The sequence below is a fragment of the Crinia signifera genome, chromosome 5 (assembly GCF_055691185.1).
Source record: "Crinia signifera chromosome 5, ASM5569118v1, whole genome shotgun sequence".
In the NCBI taxonomy this organism is placed as follows: domain Eukaryota; kingdom Metazoa; phylum Chordata; class Amphibia; order Anura; family Myobatrachidae; genus Crinia; species Crinia signifera.
Window position 1 is genome coordinate 302,003,600 of NC_139221.1, and position 22,243 is coordinate 302,025,842.

At 45.8% G+C, this 22,243-nt stretch overlaps 1 protein-coding gene across 1 annotated transcript in view; it reads left to right on the plus strand.

Annotated features, from left to right (window-relative positions):
- NMT2 (N-myristoyltransferase 2) overlaps positions 1-21,594 on the plus strand; it is a 39,064-nt gene extending 17,470 nt beyond the window's left edge. The window contains exons 3-12 of the mRNA XM_083189392.1: positions 2,597-2,741; positions 7,637-7,755; positions 8,244-8,335; positions 9,403-9,519; positions 9,621-9,791; positions 11,284-11,392; positions 12,054-12,224; positions 12,825-12,992; positions 14,902-15,039; positions 16,633-21,594. Coding sequence (XP_083045518.1) covers positions 2,597-2,741; positions 7,637-7,755; positions 8,244-8,335; positions 9,403-9,519; positions 9,621-9,791; positions 11,284-11,392; positions 12,054-12,224; positions 12,825-12,992; positions 14,902-15,039; positions 16,633-16,653 — 1,251 coding nt within the window. The 3' untranslated portion in view covers positions 16,654-21,594. The remainder of the gene's footprint in view (positions 1-2,596; positions 2,742-7,636; positions 7,756-8,243; positions 8,336-9,402; positions 9,520-9,620; positions 9,792-11,283; positions 11,393-12,053; positions 12,225-12,824; positions 12,993-14,901; positions 15,040-16,632) is intronic.
- Positions 21,595-22,243: the final 649 nt, after the last annotated feature.

Here is a 22,243-nt window from a genome sequence, read left to right on the forward strand (position 1 = left end):
CCCTGCCCAGCATCTGCCCCCCTCTCCCTGCCCAGCATCTGCCCCCCTCCCTGCTCAGCATCTGTCCCCCTCTGTCTGCCCCCAACTCTCTGCCCATCATCTGTCCCCCCTCTCCCTGCCCAGCATCTGCCCCCCTCTCCCTGCCCAGCATCTGTCCCCCTCCCTGCTCAGCATCTGTCCCCCTTTTCCCTGCCCACCATCTGTCCCCCTTTTCCCTGCCCACCATCTGTCCCCCACTCCATGCCCACCATCTGTCCCCCCACTCCATGCCCACCATCTGTCCCCCCTCTCCCTGCCCACCATCTATCCCCCCTACCCTGCCCACCAACTATCCCCCCTACCCTGCCCACCATCTGTCCCCCCTCTCCCTGCCCACCATCTGTCCCCCCTACCCTGCCCACCATCTGCCCCCCCCTCTCCCTGCCCACCATCTATCCCCCCTACCCTGCCCACCATGTGTCCCCCCTCTCCCTGCCCACCATCTATCCCCCCTACCCTGCCCACCATCTGTCCCCCCTTTCCCTTCCCACCATTTATGCCACCTACCCTGCCCACCATCAGTCCCCCCTTTCCCTGCCCACCGTCTGTCCCTTCTTTCCCTGCCCACCATCTGTCACCCCTTTCCCTGCCCACCGTCTGTCCCTTCTTTCCCTGCCCACCATCTGTCACCCCTTTCCCTGCCCACCGTCTGTCCCTTCTTTCCCTGCCCACCATCTGTCACCCCTTTCCCTGCCCACCGTCTGTCCCTTCTTTCCCTGCCCACCATCTGTCCCTTCTTTCCCTGCCCACCATCTGTCCCTTCTTTCCCTGTCCTCCTTTCCCTGCTCAGTACCTGCCCCCTCTCCCTGCCCAGTATCTGCCCCTCTATCTCTGCCCAGAATATCTCCCCCTCTCTATCTCTGCCCAGAATATCTCCCCCTCTCTCTCTCTCTCTCTCTCTCTCTCTCTCTCTCTCTCTCTCTCTCTCTCTCTCTCTCTCTCTCTCTCTCTCTCTCTCTCTCTCTCTCTCTCTCTCTGTCCAGCATATCTCCCCCTCTCTCTCTGCCCAGTGATCGCCCCTCTCTCACTGCCCAGTATCTGCCCCCCACTCCCTGCCAAGTATCTGCCCCTCCTTTCTCTGCCCAGCATATCTCCCCTCTCTCTCTGCCCAGCATATCTCCCCCTCTCTCTCTGCCCAGCATATCTCAACCTCTCTGCCCAGCGATTGTACCCCCTCTCCCTGTCCATCATCTGGCCCCAATCCCTCTCTGCCCAGCATTTGCCCCCTCTCCCCACATCTGCACCCCCAATTTGCTTCTTTCCAGCATCTGCCCCCCTCTCCCCAGCATCTGTCCCCCATCCCTTTCTGCCCATCTGTACCCCATCTTCCTGCCCATAATCTTTCCCCCCTATCAGTATCTACCCAGCACCTGTCCACATCTCCCCACCATCTGCCCCCTCTGCCAAGTATCTGCCCCCTCTCCCTGCACATCATCTCTTCCCCTCTCGCCACCCATCACATTTCCCTCCATCCCTCTCTGCCCAGCAACTGCCCCCCTCTACCCAGCATCTATCCCCCCACTTTCTCCCCAGCATCTCTCCCCATATCTGTCCCACATCTCTCTGCCCAGCATATGGCTGCCCCTCCCCCTCACTCTGCCGAGTATATGGCCCTCCTACCCTCTCTCTGCCCAGTATCTTTTATCATTTCTGTTCTTTATCCATTTTCCAACAGCAGCCACTTTTCCCTTGTTCCCCTGACAACTCACTGTTCCACTTATATTTCCCCTTCTCACGGATCCCCTTTCTTATTCCTCTTATGCTCTCTTCACACCTTACATCACTACTGTTGTGGGCATTATGTGTATAAGGTGCATTACCACTGTGGATTTTATGTGTAATGGGTGCTACTGTGGGCATTATGTATAAGGGGCATTATTGTAGGTGTTTTTAGTGGCACCACTGTGGGCATTGTGTTTAATGGGCACTACTTCTGTGGTCTTTGTGTACAAGGGATGCTACTATGTGGTGTATTATGAATCATGGGCACCATCTGCAATGTAATGTAAATAAGATTGTGCTACTGTAAGGTGTAATTAAAGTGGGCTATGGTCATTCCTTATGATACCAAACCATTTATTTGTGTGCGCTGTCCCTTTAGGAGAGGGAGGGCGCAAATATAGATTTTGCAGGAGGGCGCCGGACACCCTAGCACCGGCCCTGGCCACCATTGACTCAAAGTTGTATACTGTCATTAGGTCGACAGCACGAAGGTCAACATGCAGTGGGTCCACCACTGAAGGTCAACATGGGCTAGGTCGACAGTCAAAAGGTCGACATGGTGTTTTTTCATTATTTTTGTTAGCCGACATATGCCGCAGGTGGTATTTCATGCCCTACCATCCACTAGGTCTTGGTGGTAGAATAAAAAAGTGTGCCGAGCGTGATGAGGCACCGTGCCCGAAGCATGGCTAGCGCAAGGGTGCACCTATACCCTATGACCCAGACCCCTGGAGGCTACATGTGCACTTTTTATTGATTTTTTTTTTTTTACTTTTGTATCTTTATTTAATTTGTTACAAAGATTGCCTAATGTTAAATGGTTGTGTCTCTGCAGAACCCTGCCATCCCAATGCAGAAACTCCAGGATATTCAGAGAGCTATGGAGCTGCTTTCAGCCTGCCAGGGACCAGCGAAGAACCTTGACGAGGCAAGCAAACGTAAATACCAGTTTTGGGATACACAGCCTGTACCAAAACTTAGTAAGTTGGCATTAGGGAACACCCTGTTTAATCTCTGCTTGTGTTTGCCAAGGAGATTGTAATTGCACCTTTTTATGCAAGTTCAGAACGTTAAAGGGCCACTATACCCCAAAGCTGACCTTTTGTAATAAGTGATAATATAATTCATTTTTATTCTCATCTATGATCTTTATTAATTGAAAACTAGTGTATTACCGCTCACTTTAAAAAAAACAACAACATTCTATTGAAGGGTCAAAAGTGTCATGCGTTCTATTTTATTTATATGGTGCTGAAAGGCAGGGATGGGGAACCTTCGGCCCTCCAGCTGTTGTTGAACTACACATCCCAGCATGTCTTGCAACAGTTTTAGCATGGCCAAATAGTAGAACTGCAGCAGGGCATGCTGGGATGTGTAGTTCTACAACAGCTGGAGGGCCTAAGGTTCCCCATCCCTGCCGTAAGGGTTCCATCATATAAAGGGCATTGGACATACTCTAGCATTACATAAGTAGAATGGTTATAGAAAAGAAGGAGAAACGGTCCTACTCACAAGAGCTTACATTCTAGAAGGGCTAAGGGTGGAACATAAAGGGGGGAATTCAATTGTGCCGCAAGATCACTGCTGGCCGTCTGTAGCAGAGGGCTTCTGCCAGATCTATTTAATTGCTCATTAGCATTTAGCGACTAATGTCCAAGTTTGTGCGCCCAAACTTCAGACTTTAAACACGCAGAGACTGCTTGTGCTGCGGGCAATGACTGCCTGATTGGAGCAACAATTGAATGGCTCTGATAGGCACATTACAAAAGACTGCCAGCAAGGAGGGGGGTGCACAATTGAATTCACCCCAATGAGAGAGAAGGGGGGCGCTTTTAGCGAGTGCAGATACTGCAGAATTTTAAAGGAAAGGTTGTAGTGTTAAAAGAAAAGATGAGTTTTGATTCCCTTTTTTAAAGACTGAGAGGTTGGAAGCAATAGGCGGATCAGAGGTAGGGAACTGTTTTGAAGAAATCCTGCAAACGTAAGTAGGAGGAGACAATCCGGCAGGGGGAGAAGGAATGGTTGAGGAATTTGGACTTGCTTCTGGGTAGGACAGTCAGACACTGGAGGAAGATCAGGTTTATTGGGGGTTATTCATTAAGGATATGAAAAACAAAATCTTTCACTAACGGGCAAAACCAGGCTGCACTGCAGGTGGGGCAAATAACGTGCAGAGAGATTTACATTTGGGGGAGTTATTGTATTTCTGTGCCGGGTAAATATTGTCTGCTTTACTTTTACACTGTTATATAAGCTGGCCATACACCTGAAGACCTATTGTTCATTCTAGTTGGAACAAAAATCTGGTACCGTGTTGGGAGTAAATGGCAGTTGACCATTTGCTTCTCCATTCTGCAGCGTGGCCCTAGTTAACAAAGTCCTTCCTCTTTATTACATGCAGGACAACATCGTTAACAACATATTGTGTACGCATTAGACAAAATGTATGCTAACGATCGTGCATATGTTAACTTCTGTTCAGACAGATCTAGCATCACTCATAACGCTCAGCAAAATCTCCCCGTGTGTAGGCCCCTTTAATCCACCAGTCCACTCTGTGCAAACCAAATCTGTAAGTAGTCGGATCCCCTTACTAATATATATAATTTCCTCTAGGAGTTTCCCTTTCATCGCTGTGCATTATGGTGCATGAAAGCATTTCTCGACAGCATACTGTCTAAAATTAGATCCTTTCTAGGTTCTTTAAAATGAAAATGAAGGAAAATCGTTTTATCCGCTATTTTTCACCTCCCCGCCGGGACCCTCCTGTGAGAGCAGGCTGCATGCTAATCATCTCTCTGGCACTGGGAAGGGCGTTCAAGGTCACTGGGGAGGTCAGACAGAAGAAGGAATGGAATGGAGATTTCTTACAGTGCTGCACATTGTGGTGCTGTAAAATGCACGGCCGGGTGGAAATTATTTTTATTTATTTTCAGTTCTGTATAATACAATTTGGTTTATAGTTTTACTCCTTGCGGATTGTTTTCTGAATAATGCATAATAGGTAGAATACATGGTGACTTTCGACCTTAAGTTAACACATGAAATAGGTCGACATAAAAAAAACTCGACATAAGGTTTTCACGTTTTCTTGCTGTCTGTTGACTTGAACCACGTCCTTTCGTGTGGCTCCCTTCGCTACACTCGGCATACTATTATATTCTCACTGCGGGCCAGATGTACTAAGCTTCAAGAAGTGATAAAGTGGAGAGCGATAAACAGCCAGCCAATCAGCTCCTACCTGTCATTTTTCAAACTCAGTCTGTAATGTGACAGGTAAGAGCTGATTGGCTGGTTGTTTATCACGGGGTGCGGTCATTGGGTCTACAGCATGATAGTCGACAGTCATTAGGTCGACATGGTTCTAGGTTGACAGTCAAAAGGTCAACATGGGGTTTTTCACTGCTTTTTGAGACGACATGTGCCCTACCATCCACTAGGGCATTGTGGGAGAATAAAATAGTGTGCCGAGCGCAGCTGTGCACTTTAAACTGTGTTCTTGTCGACTGTGTTGACATTCGGGTCAAAAAAACAGTGAAAAAGCCCATGTCGACTTTTTGACTGTTGACCTAGACACTGTCGAACTAATGACCTTTTGACCTAGACCCATGTCGACCTAATGACTGTCGACCATGCTGTAGACTAAATGATCCCAAGCCGTTTATCACTCTCCATTTTATTTGGAGCTTGATAGATCTAAACCTTCTATGCCCACTTGGATATTAAAGTATGAAAACCCACTTTTTTTTTTTTAAACCACGAAATCTCATGTCGACGTATTGTTTTTGTCGACCTAAGGACCACGTCTACTATATGCATGTCAAACCCTCCCCCAGATATCCTTGGCAGACCACACAGCGTATGAGCTTAGTGCTGATGTTCTGTGTTTCCTCTCCTGACCGGCTGTCCCTGCTGCAATGAATAAGTAACGACACCTGCTACTAACCCTTCACACATTGGCCAGCATATCAGCATGCATAGCGCCCCTGTCATATCACTCACAACAAGGTTTGTGTTGGGCATTAAATGCAGCAGCAGCAGATAATAAGCTTTTAGTTGAGTTTCCTCAGAAAGTCATCTCCAGATTTTCCTGATGATCCATCCTCTTCCTGGAAAATCTGTGACTCTTACTTATACCCCTTCACACAGCCATTTTAAACCAGTTTGCCAGGTCATCCTTGGTGGTTGCTTGGTGTGAAAGGGGGCGTAGCCTGGGTTGACAATAGACGACCCATTTTCCATTAATATTGTATAGAGAGCCAGCTTAACGGCGCCTAGAGATAATGTCATCTCCTAGTGCCGGCAGAGGGGATGCACCGACAATATCCTGAATCCAGGCTGTGGTGTCAAAGGTTTTCAAGCAACTGTGTCGATGCTTGAGACCCATGTTCAGTGACACGGTCTGCTTCCAGGAATTTGGTGTGTAAAGGGTAGGGCATTCATGTTCGCTCCCAAAATCACCTAATATGTAATTGTTGGTTAGTTCTTTGCAAAAAAAACGGTTTTCTGTAGTTAGAAAAGTTACATAGTGGTAGAGCAATAAGGTGTTGGTTCCGAAATATTATGAATCTCTGCACCCTTAGAGTATAAGAATTTGTTTCGCAGCATTCTTATGCCTTAAAGATTCATATTAAATTAAGTAAATCGTGTTGGTCACCTTTAGTTTCAGTTATATGATGGAAACATCACTTGTTTCTGTTTGTCCACATATTTTACACTCGGAAGCCACAAGCACTGGTTTTTCCAATTACATTCACCATAATTAGTTTTAATTGGTCCAGGACAACCAACCCAGGGCACCGCTGAAAGTTCCTCAAGGCACCATAGGGTGCCTAGGCACACCGTTTTGGAACCACTGGAATGAAGTATATGAGTGGTAAATAGGTTGCAAAAGGGTATATACATAGATGTTCCACACATGGGCCCTTATTCTTGTTCGTGCGGTACGGCCCGCGTGCGGCCGTACCGCCGATGTTTTTACACTGCACATGCGCAGAGGTCAATCTGCGCATGTGCAGCCCCCTTCGCCGCAGACGTATTTCGTCCGCCGCAAAGGGGGCGTATAGGGGCGTGAGAGGCATCATGCCCTCATTTCCCTATGTGTACGCCCCGCGTTTCATGGGCGTTCCCATGCAAACGCGGGGCGTATGCATGGTAATGAGGCCATGACGCAACTCATGGGGGCGGAAAGCTGACGTCGCCGGATGTCAGCTTTCAGCCCCCATACAAGCTACCACACGGACGATTGTCCGTGTGGTCTCAGCTTGCGGGAGCTGCCGCGGCGTGCGGACCTGCCTTCGATGGTCGACGACCATCGAATGCAGGGGGCAGCTCCCACCATGGTGGAGGCGTACGCCTCCACCATTTTTATGCGGATCGCCAGCCGTCCGTGTACGGACGGCCGTGGCGATCCGTAGGGTGGGCGGGGATTGGTTTGTGCGGCTGGAGCCCCGTGTGCGGCTCTGGCCGCACCAACCAGAATAAGGGCCAAGGCCTGTGGCATGCACTCTGCGGGCTGTTAGGGAGCTATACGCAATGGTGGCGGCTATTCTGTGGTCTGAACTCTGATATAACCAGCACCGGTGAGTTACATAAGAAGATATCAGAGTCTCCATACCAGTCATGTCATGGTAAGTAGGCCATGATGTAGTAGTAGTAGTGCTTTGTGTGTATGGGATCCCAGCATCCTCCATTCTGCACTCTTCTGTGTTATTTGTGTGTGTTAAGTGGAACAAAAAAGGAAGTTAGAATGGTCCCTTGGGATGGAGAGAGGAAGATGCAGCTTTGAGAAATAAGTGGGCAGAAGCGCCGTCATTATCATAATATCACAGTGCATCATGAACCTGTCTCTTTATCTCATCCCTCTTTATTTTAGACGAAATTGTAACCTGTCACGGTCCCATCGAACCCGACAAGGACAACATTCGCCAAGAGCCATACTCTCTGCCTCAGGGCTTCATGTGGGACACCCTAGACCTGAGCGATGCTGAGGTGGTAAGTCAGCCGACCCCTGTATTGTGTCGCGTAGCTGCCTGTTATTCCTGGGGAAATAATGCGCGTACGTCATTGTGATTTATCTGTTGGGCCTAGCGCACAGACCAACTTATTTCCATTCACATTTACTAGTCCTGCTGCAATATCCACCTACCCCAGCACTGACTGACTCGCTACAGACGGGCCAGGCTGATCTCTAACCACTCATACATCATTAAGCTTACAGAAAGTTGGTGTACGTGCTGGAAGACCAATGAGGAAATTATGTGACAATCATTGTTGGCTTTTCATTGGTCCTCCCACTCATACTCCCCTCCAGTGCCTCACACAGTCCTGGTTTTCAGCCATGAGAACTTGTCTCTCCGTCATTTTGATTGAACCAGGATCTAGAAATCACTTTTACAGCTGGTTCCTCATGTTAGAAAGCCCTGTGTCATTAATTAATGATTACAGTCACCGATCTCTCCATTTCTGTGTCTAATAACCAGCTCAAAGAACTGTATACTTTGCTGAATGAGAATTATGTGGAAGATGATGACAACATGTTCAGATTTGACTATTCCCCAGAGTTCTTACAGTGGTGAGTATCGCAGCTCTTGTCTCTAGGTAGAGAGTCCATTTTTTTTTTCATTCTAAAAGACACAAAAAATGCATACTTATAGATGAACTAAAATAACAAGATACAAGGACATGGTTAGACATTGTTGTATGTATATTTGTTATCCCTTTAATACAGGACACTCATGAATTACACATGTTCCGTGTTTCATTAAAACCAGGGGAAATGCAGGCCTAAAGTTAGCCAGCCACGGAACCTGTGTAATTCATGAGTGTCCCTGTAAAAAGGACTCCTGCACTCCTTTTTTTTGTGTTTTTTTTTGTGGGGGCCTATGGATGGTACTTATGAAGGAAGATGAAAAGTACTCTCTCTTTTTTGGGTCAGCACAACTTTGTTAGTTTCAATTAAAACTTATTTATGGATGGTGTAATGGTTAGTATTACTGACTCACGGTACTGATGTCATGGTTTCAGTTCCCTTTATGGCCCTGTGTGGAGTTTGTATATTGGCCCTCATTGTAGTTTTTTCGATCCCCTTCGCATACGCACGGGGGACCGATGTTTGTGCCCTTCACATAACCGGTTATGCACATGTGCAGGGCTTCTGTGGGGTGGATGGGAGCGGTGGTGCAGCCTTTCATAGGTGTCCCCATGCAAACGCCGACCGTTCCCATGTAAATACGGCGGTGTGCCGGGCCGCTGATGTCACATGACGCCGCCCACCCTGTCTTCAGATCAGAGCCTGCAAATATAAGTCATTCTCCACTGACTAGGGAATATAAATTGTAAGCTCTATAGGGGCAGGGACTGATGTGAATGGCAAATATTCTCTGTAAATGCTGTGGAACATGTGTGCGCTATATAAATAACTGCTAATAAACAGTGGCGGCTCCAGAGGAGGGGCTGCAGCATGGTCCACTATTTAAATGGGAGAAACACCAACTGCCAGCGAATCAGTTTGGAATGTCCGATGGTGTCGTTTCCGTTTTTGAATTTTGAACTGTGCTGAAGCTCTCCCAACTCCCCTCCCCTGGAGCCGCCACTGGTAATAAATAACACATACTTTATGCTGAGGTGTATCTGTTACAGGGCCCTGCGACCCCCTGGCTGGCTGTCTCACTGGCACTGCGGTGTGCGGGTGTCTTCCAACAAGAAGTTAGTTGGCTTCATAAGTGCTGTACCTGCAACTATCCGTATATATGACAAGTACGTAATGCATTCTACAGTCATACAAATGTTCATCTGGTGGACAGTCAAACAGGACTACTATTATAAATGGTTTTTCTGGTGTTTTGTGCCTCTTTCAGTGTAAAGAAGATGGTAGAAATCAATTTCCTTTGCGTGCACAAAAAGCTGCGATCGAAGCGCGTGGCCCCAGTTCTCATCCGCGAGATCACTCGGAGGGTAAACCTGGAGGGGATATTCCAGGCTGTGTACACGGCAGGTGTTGTCCTACCAAAGCCTGTGTCTACTTGCAGGTACAGTATATATTCCCAATGTATACTACTAGGCTAGTGTATACCCAGTCACTCTAATGAAGTGGTTGGACTGAGGGTGTTTGTTGACACAGGGCATTATGTGGGTGACCTAAAGATGTGATGGGCAGATATATCGGTGTGTACAAGGCTGCAAACAGGGCACAGTTCTGTATGCATTGCATGGCATGGTTGGTGTAATGGTCAGCATTGTTGGGCCCAGGTAGTAGTAGGCATGAGGTCTTTAGTATAGGGGGCACAGGGATTTGTATTGTTGATATGTGGTGAGCATTGGGTTATTATGTTAGGGCTGTATATTGTGGCCACGTCAGTCCTCGCTGGGCACACTGGAGTATCTGGCACACACTGCAGCCATTGCCAGTACCATCAGCTCTCAGTGGTAGATTTATGAAGCAGTGATAAGGGAGGAGAAGTGAGCCAGAGGAGAAGTGGTCTATGGCAACCAATCGGCACTGATGTAACATCTATCATTTGCATATCATAAAACTATACAGAGCAGCTGATTGGTTGCCATGAGCCACTTCTCTGGCTCACTTTTATCCTCCCTTATCACTGCCTCATACATCTATCTCTCATTACTCTACTTTGACCAGATTTTTTTGGTGGGGTGAGTGGTATTTATAATTCCTCAGGGAAATACGTAAAAAAATGAATTTGATAAAGATATTAAGTTGACTGATTAAGAATTATTTTCTTCTTAACTTGCTGTGAGGGAAGCTGTAAGACCACCACCTGTGTGTGGCATGTTCCTGGTTCTCCCGAGATGGCAACCCATGCAAAATGCCCTCATTGCCATGCCAGCTCTCAGTTCAGCTTCCATACAGCGTGATGCCACCCCCTCTGTGTGCATGCAGTTAGATACCAGCTGATTGCTGTCTGTAACATTGCTCCGAGATCATCTATAGGTGCAGCCTGGGTCCATCTTACTGGTCAGCGCAGCACAAATTAGCAAACGATGTAGCATCTGATGAAGAAAATCTGAATAGTTAGTAATATGTAACTTGACAACAAATAATTGGAGGTGAAGAATAGATGTTTGCCCACTGCCCAGCTACCGTCTTTTGGGCTTTTCATTCCTTATAAAGAGCCGTTCTCCAGCCTTTGCTTCCTGTATAAGGCTTTGTTTGCTTCACAAATAAACAGGCCTTGGCTGGCTATAAACATGCCATGTACGATAGAAGGGAGTCCAGGTTTGGCTGCAAACATTATTCTAAAAGTAGTTTCCAAACAAGGAGGGTACTTTGTATGCACCCTGTGATTCAGGCGGAGACCGCGCCAACCCCTCGCAGAGTCTGGTCTGTGCCACCCTCTCTTTTACCGCAGTTTAACCTCATGGCTGCCGGACATTTGTGTGCTGGCAGCATGAACGAAGGGGGAAATTTTTTTAAAGCTTAGAGAGATAAAGGGGAGGGTGATAAAGTACCAACCAATCAACTGTCATTTTCAACTGTATTTCAACTGTTTCTTTCCTCAGGTACTGGCATCGATCTCTGAATCCTAGAAAATTGGTAGAGGTGAAGTTTTCCCACCTGAGTAGAAATATGACGTTACAGAGGACGATGAAACTGTACCGGCTGCCAGATGTAAGTCACCTGCATCGCCATTCTGGTATCGGGAATAATTATCAGTAATAACGGTTATTTGTAAGGTGCCACAAAGTATATGCTGCGCGGCACATGGCATTGTTCTTCTTATATAAAGAGGTGGGTGGATCAGTGGAGATGTTGGTCCTAGCAACTGATTAGCTTTGTGGTATCAAGTGCATTTAAAAAAAATAAAAAAATGATACGTAGCAGCTGATTGGTTGACATTTCTACTTGATACCTCAGTCTTCTGTGTACTAGAATATCTAGTGATTAATATACTTTGTCAGTAACTAATTTACCGATCCTCTTATGCATACATACATACATACATACATACATACATACATACATACATACATACATACATACAAGCACACTCACATCACAATCACTTCTTGGAGACTGAGAATTTGCAAACAGAACTGCAGGGTAGCAATTTCCACACACTGCTTCAATTACAGTATATTGCCCTCTAGATCACAGGTTCTCAAAGTCGGTCCTCAGGACCCCACACGGTGCGTGTTTTGCCATCTGGATTTTTTTAAAAAGTGTTAGTGAGTAAGGAATGCACCTGCGGACCGAGTTTGAGAACCCCTACTCTAGATGTCCTAATAAAGTTCATGTTCTATATTCTGCTCCATTTCATCCTTCTGATAAGGCCACAAAGACCGCCGGGTTAAGACCAATGGAGAGGAAAGACGTTCCAATGGTCCAGCATTTATTAAACGACTATTTGAGTCAGTTTACCCTCGCTCCAGTCATGGATGAAGAAGAGGTTCTACACTGGTTCTTCCCTCAGGATAGTATTATTGACACGTTTGTTGTAGAGGTAAGTCCGTGCTCCCTCCACTGCATGTTGTCCAGTCCCAACGGCTGTAGGAGTGCCGACTGCAATGATGAGGCAGCTGTGGTCGGACAGATAAACGAACGAGTTTCTTCTCCGTATTTGGAGCTCTCTGTACGACCACAGCATTGTTCTGTCAAATGATGTCTCTATGGTTTAAAACATAGGAGGTTTTCCGATAGGAAAATAATAATCAATGTACTGTTTCTATGCTGTGTGTCCGCCAGAGCCTCGCACAGCGGCCGGCGTCTCACATCTGTCCTATTCGCTGAGCATAATTAATGCCACCTAGGCCGTACCCGCATTATAAGTTGGTTAATGGTGATACAGCTTCCTGTTCTGAGGAAGAAAGGTTCCGCGATTGGCTCTACAACTGCATTCAGGTCTCAACTGAGCTGTTTCTTTTAAACTTACCCTATAATTCTGGTTTATAAACACCTATAGAGTTTTCAGTTCTTCTTAAATGTGGTTTTTGGCTGGTATTTATGTGTGAGTCTCTTCTATGTAACATCTGTCCTGTTCTCTAGCTCTGTACTGTGAGGGTAATGGCTAATGTAACGCCTTATGTGTCTGTTTCCTTCTCAGAGTTCTAATGGCGTATTAACGGACTTCCTCAGTTTTTACACGTTACCCTCCACCGTCATGCACCATCCAGCGCATAAAACCCTCAAAGCGGCTTACTCATTCTACAACATCCACACAGAGACTCCGCTGCTGGACCTAATGAACGATGCACTAATTATCGCCAAATTAGTAGGTTCTTTTCTCTTTTTTCTATTCCACATTCCGCCTTGCTAACAACGATGAGAGATTGTGTCTACATGTCATTATACGGTGAAATGTATGTTTTTTTTTTTATGAACGTCCGTTTTATATAGCGCCAGGGTATTCGGTTACATTTTACAGTTGGGAACAAACCAAGTAATAAGACTGGGTAGTAACAGGCCGAGAGATCATAAGGCCCTGCTCGCATGCTTAGTCTATAGGATATCACATATTAACTTATGTGCATTATATCATTCACTATCCACATATATTGTACTAAGCAGTAGCAGTTTTGATGGTTGCCGCACCCTCTGCTGTTATGTTATGCTAATGCCACAGAAGGTGTCACGTGTAGATAGACGCCTCCTGCTGGCTTCTGTGATTCACTGCTGCATGGAGGACGCAGCCATCAGATCACTTGCATGCTATCGGCTGTCTACATACAGGATTTTTCACGTGCAACCAGGATTGTACCGGGTTTAAAATCCCGGGTGGTATGTCTGAAAGGGGTATTACCCTGAGTTTATTCAGGATGGGTGTGGATCTGTTGGTCACCAGCAAGTTGTTAGACCGTCATTACGTGGACATGTGTCTAGGTTAACAGGGTCATTAGGTCGACAGTCAAAAGGTCCACATGGAATTTTTCACTGTTTTTTTACCCGAATGTCGACAGTCGACATGGACACAGGTTAAAGTGCACCACATCCCCTCGCATGGCTTGCTGCGCTCGCCATGCTTCGACTTAATGACCCCGTTGACGTTCCTGCATGTCGACCTAGATGCATGTCGACCTAAATGCAACTCGACCTAATGACTCTCTAACAACTTGCTGGTGACCCAATGACCATATCCCTTCAGGACTGCCAGAGGTTTTATTCAGCTGGGGCCAGTGAACCTGCATTGAAAGATTGCTTGGGGGGGGGGTGGACTGCTTCCTGTTCCGCCCCTTCTCTACCCCAAATGGACACTGTTACTTCTGCTACCGTCATTGTGGTAACTACCGTTGGTGCAGGGGATGCAGCTGCTATGGGGCCCAGACTAACTATAGGGCCTTCTGCTCCCAGTCACAGTCCCCCAGTAAAAAAACATTCCTGCTGACAGATGTCGACTTTCAGGACATAAAAAAAACTGTGAAAAACTCATGTCGACATTTTGATGGTTGATCTAGCCAGTGTCTAACCCAATGCTTGTGTCGACCTTCATTGCTCGCCCTAATGACCGCATACCAGCTCAGTGTACCTATGTTAAAAATGTAAGATAATTATGTCAACTTCTGTCTTCTGAAAGTTACACGTGAAAAACACACAAATGCTTCCATCGGTTCTGGGATGACCTGGGATTTTGGTGGAAATGAGGAATAATTTAAATGCTAAAATGATGCCCATATATTGAAGGGGGACAGGGTAAAATCATTCCAAAAGGTTTTTTATATTAGTTGACCTTAAACTGATCTACTTAACATCATCCTTCCCATCCCTGCTTCCGTCATATCCGCACAATTTGTTTTGAAGATGCTGGTCCGTATATCGCACATGAGGTGACACACATGCTTGCATAAAAAATCTGGTGGCCCGGGGGATGCCCACATCCTTTCGCAAACGGTTGTGTCTGTATAGTAGAAGTGTGGCGAGCCTGACCATTTTTAGCCCGGTGTAATATTAGGTATTTGATTATATTATTTATCTTCCAGTATACATTATATAAACCTTTGTATGACCCATATGTATCTATATAGTCACGTTACACCATTGATGGTAGTTTCCCAATGACTGCCACCACGGATCTTCTGTAGATGGCTGAGGGACGTTCTTTGCAGGATTCGTGACACTGTTGAAGCCTCTAGTGAACAGTTCCCAGTGTGCTCTCATTGTTCTGTCTGACTTCTGTATCCCGGCAGAAAGGGTTTGATGTGTTCAATGCTCTCGATCTGATGGAGAACAAAACATTCCTGGAAAAGCTGAAGTTTGGCATAGGAGATGGCAACTTGCAATATTACTTGTTCAACTGGAGATGCCCAGCCATGGATTCTGAAAAGGTGAGGTGACCTCGCTGACCCCCGAGTCCTTTTATCTTAGGTTCCGCAGCTCGTCGGCAACCTGACGTTTGCTGCTTCTGTATTCTTTTTTTTTTTTGTCCGTTTCATTTGCATTTACATCCTTTCCTTTTATCCACATGTTGATAGGAAAATGACTAATTGTGAAGATTAATTTACATCGACATAAAAAGCGATCATATAAAATACCCAATTTTGCCTCTGAAGATTGAGGCTAAACTGTTTACATACTATTCTTGCCTGTTGTCCTTGATGAATTAGGGACGTACAGAAGCACTGGTTCAAGACCAATCATGAACAGACTATAGCTAACAAAAATATCAGAAAATTCACAGCAGCACAGATCATTTCAGGAGTTGAATGTTGTAAAACATCTGATTATAACCTCATATGGTCAGGGAAAGCCCGCAGCTGGCAGGGCTTTACATGACCATGCAGTGCTGTGCCTGGCTTTTAAAGAGTATGTCACTGGCCATTTTGCTTCCCAGGATGCTGTGCGAGTGTCAATCAGAAGCGCATGTACAGGTGCGCTAATCAGCTGATCTCCAGAGTGCAGAGATTGGCTGCAGCAGGGGGACTGGTGATCATACCCCTTGACATATACAGCTTCTCTGCGACTGTGGCCCCTGATGCATGGTAGGCTACTATACTATATGTCACACAGGGTAGTGCCGCAAGGAGGCTTTTGGACACTGGTTGGTTATGCTAATGGGGATCTAGAACTGCAAAAGGGTATGGGCCAATACCTCTGGCGGGGTGTGGGGGTTAATGTTACAATAGGGAACATATTACATGAGGGTGTGCGACACCTCCATAGACATGACCTTTTGCAATACACGGAGGACGTGGCATAGAGTAAAACACGATTCTTAGTGGTAAGTTTACTAAAGCTTCTTAAGAATTTAAGAGGTGATGTTGCCCATAGCAACCGATCATATTATAATTCTCATTTCTCTATTGCATCCTAGAAGATTATAGAACCTGGTTGGTTGCTATGGGAAACCTCACCTCTTTTCCTGTAACTGCTGATTCGTTCTTCTGAGGACTCCTTTCACCTTTTTATTGGTGCAGTCCCTTCTCCTGACACCCTGGGGGTGATTTGACTTCTCAGACTGGTATCTATAATACTAAGGGGGATATTCAACCACGGCGAGCATCTCCCGTCGGGCCCTATTCAATGCTGTCTTCCCTGACCGCATTGAGCAGGGTATCTCGGCAGAACGAGCCCAACATCACAAGCTGTCGGGCTCGTTCTGCCGAGAACGGCCAGGAAGTGACAAACTGCCGGCTGCAGCTCGCCTCTTCCCGGCCGCAATTCACGGCCACGCCCCCTTCTCGCTCCCCGGCAGGTGGGACATTGAATCCCGCCTGCATGTTCTCGGTCAAGCTGACAGAGAACGGGACTGGGTCATGGCGGTCGAGCAAGCTCGACTGCCGTGACCCCCACATTGAATACCCCCTAAAAATAGAGATAAATGTGTGGGTATGACCCAAAAAAGTGTTACTGTGCGGTCTTTAGTTTCTTTTTATTTATTTTTTTATTCACATGATATATTAACTTCTTTTACTTTTCAGGTGGGTCTTGTGTTACAGTAACTCCTCCGTATTAGACTGCCAGTCATTAGAGACACGCAACGTAAGCTGCTCTTCAGGAAATACGAGCACAAACCGACGGGAGTCAGGGGAACCTGGAGGTGTGACCTAGAGGATATGCGAGCAGCCTAGAGACTTACCGCCACACCGTTATCATACTGCGCTGTGGTCATTTTCCCCATGGCGCACGTGCATTATTTATGGGAGTAAAACAAGCAAACCAACGGGAAACACAAAACCAGAATGAAAGACCAACTCTCTAAGCACACATTCCTTTTCATTACGAAACGTTGAACTTTACAAGGACGCGATCGATCGTTTGGTCTTTACGTCACAACCATTTTTTATACAGCGTGAACTGCAAAATGCATGTAAAATAAACTTTTCAGATTTGATAAAGCACCGTTGAAGCAGGTGTCAACTACGTGGTTTTCCCAAGGGCCAAAAATAAATTACTTTGCATTGTGTTTCGGGCCAATTCCCACAGGTCTCCGCAAGGGAACGTTAGATCTTTCCCTCTTTTTACTGTAACGCTTGTCTGTCCTATGAGATCAGGAATTGTCATAGTGTCCGTTCGTAGCTGGCAATGTGAACAAACAGAGAAATGCCTGTGAGAATTTGTGCAAGCCAGGTCATAGAACATGTACGGAGATGCTGGGAGTTGCAATTTTGCATACAGTCTGGGAAAGGGTAACTCCTAGGTAACACGTGAGGGCAGTAAGTAGCATTTCCAGCCAGCAGGAAGCTACCGCAGGGTACCTTGCCTGAGGATGCTCAGAACTTTTAATAAACTGTATTGGTAATCGTGAAAAAGCAAGATTTTTACTTTCTAGAAATATCTGCCTCAGTTATTTAAGGGACCGAGATGCCAATCACCTCACATGATCATATTAAAGGGTACCCTTTATTTTCGTAATGTGGAGGCGGCCATTTTGTAAGGGACCAAAGGCATCATTGAGACAAAAAAATAAGATGTTCCCTAGAACTCCTATTACGGTAATTTGTAGCAGACATTATAATGACCAGTGTCAGGAGATTGCAGCCTTATTAATTTGGCTTGCCATCACTGAGGTGCTGTATGACTGGTACTTATTGAGTCTGACTTATAGTCATGAGGCAGTGATGTTGGGTAATTTTAATAGGTTGCCATCCCACAATTATTGATTTGGCCGAGACAGGTTCTGCTTAGATTTTTTTTTTTAAAGGTAGCAAGTTTTATATATGTTTAACATTAAGCTGAGGACTATTTGTTTAATAGGTTCTGCTTGAAATCAGTGTTTGCCAAATGCATGTACAGTATTGGGGACATTGCTTCTGCTGCAGCACAAAGGAGTGCCACCTGAGCAGGAGCCAATCAGGAATCCCCTTGGTGGGTCACATGACTGGGGAAAAGGGATGTGGCCTGCTAGCTGCTTCAAATGTTGTATGGTCATTACTAGAGACAGGATTATATGCATTTGCATATTTGCATATGCATTTGCATATTTTGCCCATTCTCACTGGTTATTGCATATTTTACCTAAAATCTAGTAATGGTGCATATTTTAGGCCCCGCCCTCCTCCCACCTGCGAGTCACAGCACTGCTTTGCCCTGTTGCTGCAGACCAGGTAGTGGTAGAGTGTGCAGGCTGGGGCAATATGTGCGCAGTGTGGGGAACCTTGGATGTACGCTATGTCTGACACTGTTCTAGGCTGCCAATCCATGTTGATAAAAGTCAGTCAGGGCGGATGCCATTACGGTGCTCCTGAACCTTTGCCTGCCCCTGGCCTGGGACTTTACACCAAGAGACAGACTTCTGCAGCAGAGGAGGCGGCAGAAGGGTTGTGACATCACGCGGTGCGGAGGAAATGCTGTGTCACAGTGAGTATGCGGCGCAGGGAGGGAGCCTTCCACTGCGCTGCCCTCACATGCTATGCTGACATTGGATCCATCGGAGCTGGAGATGAGGGTCCGTGTAGTTGATGCAAGAAGAGCTTTGGATGATGCAGTCTGCTGTAGCAGCCAGGAAGAAAAAAATCCTGTGTACAGCCCTAGACATCTGCAGCTGTGGGCCTATTTTTGAGGTTTCTTTGCAACTAATTGTATGCTGATTTTTAAATAAATAAGTTAAAAATTACTTTTTTAAAATTATTTAATGTAGCATATTTTAACACTTTTCATGCATATTTTAAGTATTTTTCATGCATATTTGCATGCATATTTCAAGCTTTTTTTGTTGCATATAATCCTGTCTCTAGTCATTACATAACCAGTGCTGGGGTGCCGCTGGCCGGGGGCGGCTCAGCGGTCGTCCTGCATCAGAACTTTCTTGTGTCCAAATTGAGCCGCGGCTATTTGGAAACAACACAAAGACCACCAGGGGGAGTCTGAGGAGCTGGCGCATGTGCAGCCCGGGAGCCCAGAAGATTCATTTTATTTCAGGGGGAGTCTCGAGAGCATTTACATGTGCACAGAACGGTTGGGAAGGAGTAGGTTTCTGGTCCACCATAGAAACCTATGATAGGCCATAATAAAATTAAAGAGGTTGCTGGAGAGGTGACGGGAGTTGGGCGCCTAATAATATTGTGTTTAGGGGCAGCCTGACCCCTTAATCCACCCCTGCGCATAACACTGAGTAACTGGTATCTGTTCGCTTGAATCACAACTCAAATAAAAAATGTAAATAAAAAAAAAAAAAACTGATTTATCTTGCAAGTAATTTTTGAATTTTTTTATTATTATCCAGTCAGTAATTACACATGCATTGCTGGGCCACCAGCACAGGTACATGCAGATCAGAATACTGTCATTGGAAATATTACTGTTTGCATAATTAAGTTAAGGATTTTGATGTCAAAGTGGAGTGAAAGGGATGCAAGTAACAACCTAGAACTGTTATTTATGTGAAATGTCGCTGCTAAAGCTTCGATCTTGCCAGTTAGAAATGTATTTATTGCGGTTCCGCAGTATTGCTGACCAGCCAAACGCATGCGATCTTACTGGACACTATTGTGGATTGCCGCTAGCCATTAGCCATGCAGCAAAAGTAACCGCGTGCTAGAACCGTGTGTATTGTCCCACTGGCTGGCATAGATTTTGAAGTCTATTAATCCATCGTACGCTCCTGATATTCCCATAATCGCTGGAAGCTGAGTCTGTGCCAGTTGTTTAAGGATCGAAATTCTATAAAATCGCATCTGGTTGCTATGGGCAACACAACCATTTTCTGTCTCCCCTCACATATTTTCCTTTGTGCCTTTGTCTACATAGCTACTTACAGAGCTTTGGTGCATTTCTGTTTTTCTATGCAGCCATCTGCAGTATTCATGGTATTAATACCAAATTTCTTACACAAGATCGTTCTTTCCACTCTAGGAAATATCTCATGATAAATAGGGCCTGATTCACACCTGCGTATTTCCGCTGCGCAGTGAGCAGGTAAACTCTGCCCAAAGCCCCTCACTAGCATGGAAGAGAAATCTTTTGATGGTGCTCATTGAATTAATTTTCTTCCCTATAAAAGTAAGGCTGGACTTATTCTGTCCGGAGATGGCTGAATACGGGGCGGGCATCAGGTGACCTCATGGACACGCCCAGCTTTTCTATGGGCACGCCCACTGTTTTTGTGGAAACGCCAAAGAAACGCTGGGCAGTCCCATCCGTTCGCCCACTCTTGAGCAAACGTCCCAGCGGGTGTGAAACTCACCGAAAGCATTCGCTCCGGGGATTTGCACATGTGCATATTCAACAATCGGTCCGGGTAGCGAATTCGGCCTACACAGAGCGGGACTGAATCACCCCCATAGTTGCGGAGTTACTGTTTTTACCCTTCCTTTAGGTCATGCATTGCTGTAAAAAGCTTTAGATTTATATGGAAAAAATGAATGTAATTATGCATTTTGTAGCCTCCATTCAGTCTACTAAGTCCTAGGAAGATTCTATTTCATGCTGTGAAGCGAAGGTACCAGCAATTACCAGTGACAACCAAACCAGTGTATTAGAGTAATTCACCTCCTGAAGTGCTAGAGCGGGCACCGAAAACTGCCCATCCCAGCATGCTTTGCCACAGGTTTAGCATTCCCTAATAGCAAAACAGTTGCAATGCATGCTGGGACTTGTAGTTTCACAACAGCTGGAGAGGCCCGTGTTAGAGGTTTGCCAGCCTAAATGTTTTATCTTATAACGGATGTGGATCATTGGATCGACAGACACAAGTTCGACACCTGAAAATATCGACATGAGTTTTTTCACTTTTTTGGGTGTCAATATGTAGATTTTAATCAAGGACCCCAAATTTGTGTACTGTGTACCCTTGTAAAAAAAATAAAAAAAACCACAAATTTTGACCTTTAAAATGACCATGTCAACCTTTTGCTTGTGTCAAACTTTTAATCATGTAGGCCAATAATTGGCGATATATTGATGGACGACACAAAGTATGGATCCCACACTTATTGGGCCTTTTTTTGTGGGGGGGGGGGGGTTAATAAAATTGAATTTGCACCTGATTATCATGTATTGTCCCTTCCCTGCTCCAGTCATACATATCATTTTATCTTCCCTTTTAACGCCTGTTCCTGTGTCCCCAGATTTTAAACGAGCTGCAATGAAATAATCTACAGCCAATCAGATTATGAGAATGTTCCCAGCAGCACAGACTGTTTCAGCATATAAGAGTTTGCTGATCTTGTGCGGGGCAGTGACTTGTCCCCTCCTGAGATTGTTCGAGAACAGCGCTGTATGTGACTGGGGCTGAGAAATTGGGAGGAGGGGGGGTGGAAGTATATAGTCCTGGAAGGAGCAGGGTTCCATAACGGAACATCCTGCGCACACATTATGTTAAAAAATAAAATGTCTATGATGGAAGACCCCTGTATGTTGTAGCATCTCCCCCTGGAAAGTTACTGTATTGTCCTCAGTGATGAGGTTCCAGTCTGTTTAATAAAAGGAAAGCTGTTACTGCACATTGTATGCTGTCTCCTTTTTTTCCCCTGGAAACCTTTCTCCTCTATAATTCTATTAATTTAGGGAAGAGCCAGCCATGTTTTTATTATTTTAGTTTTTAAGTTATTTTTTACTACTTCTAGTTTTAGTGTTTATTACGCTTCACATGATTAAAGTGTGAGAGAACAATAGCTGGTACTATGGGGCCCATTGCAAGGCATTCACAGCCTGATTGACAGGCTGTGGGTGTGCCAGGGTGGACCCCCAGAATTTCATGATGGGCGTGTCCATAAAAAAAGCAGTGGGCATACCCATACAAACGCTGGGAGGGCCCAACAACGCAGGTGTGTCTTTTGCCTGCTAGGGGCAGGCGCATGACGTTGGTGCCTGCCTGAAAATTGCTGAATTCCTTGCAGCCACCAAATGACTCCTGGGTTATGCTACAGCTGTGATTGGCAGGGAGAGGAGGAAAGATCATTCCAGGGTAACTATCAATTGATGTTTTCCTTTGTGTGGGCGCTGGCGAACGGGTACACATCCGTTCCCAGACCGGCACAGGGTACTGTGCAACTGATTTATTGGATGTGCAATACATGTACATCTACTGCATGTGCAAATGAGTCTGAAGTGCTTTGATGCAGAAACCGTGTCTTCTTCGTTTCATGTATT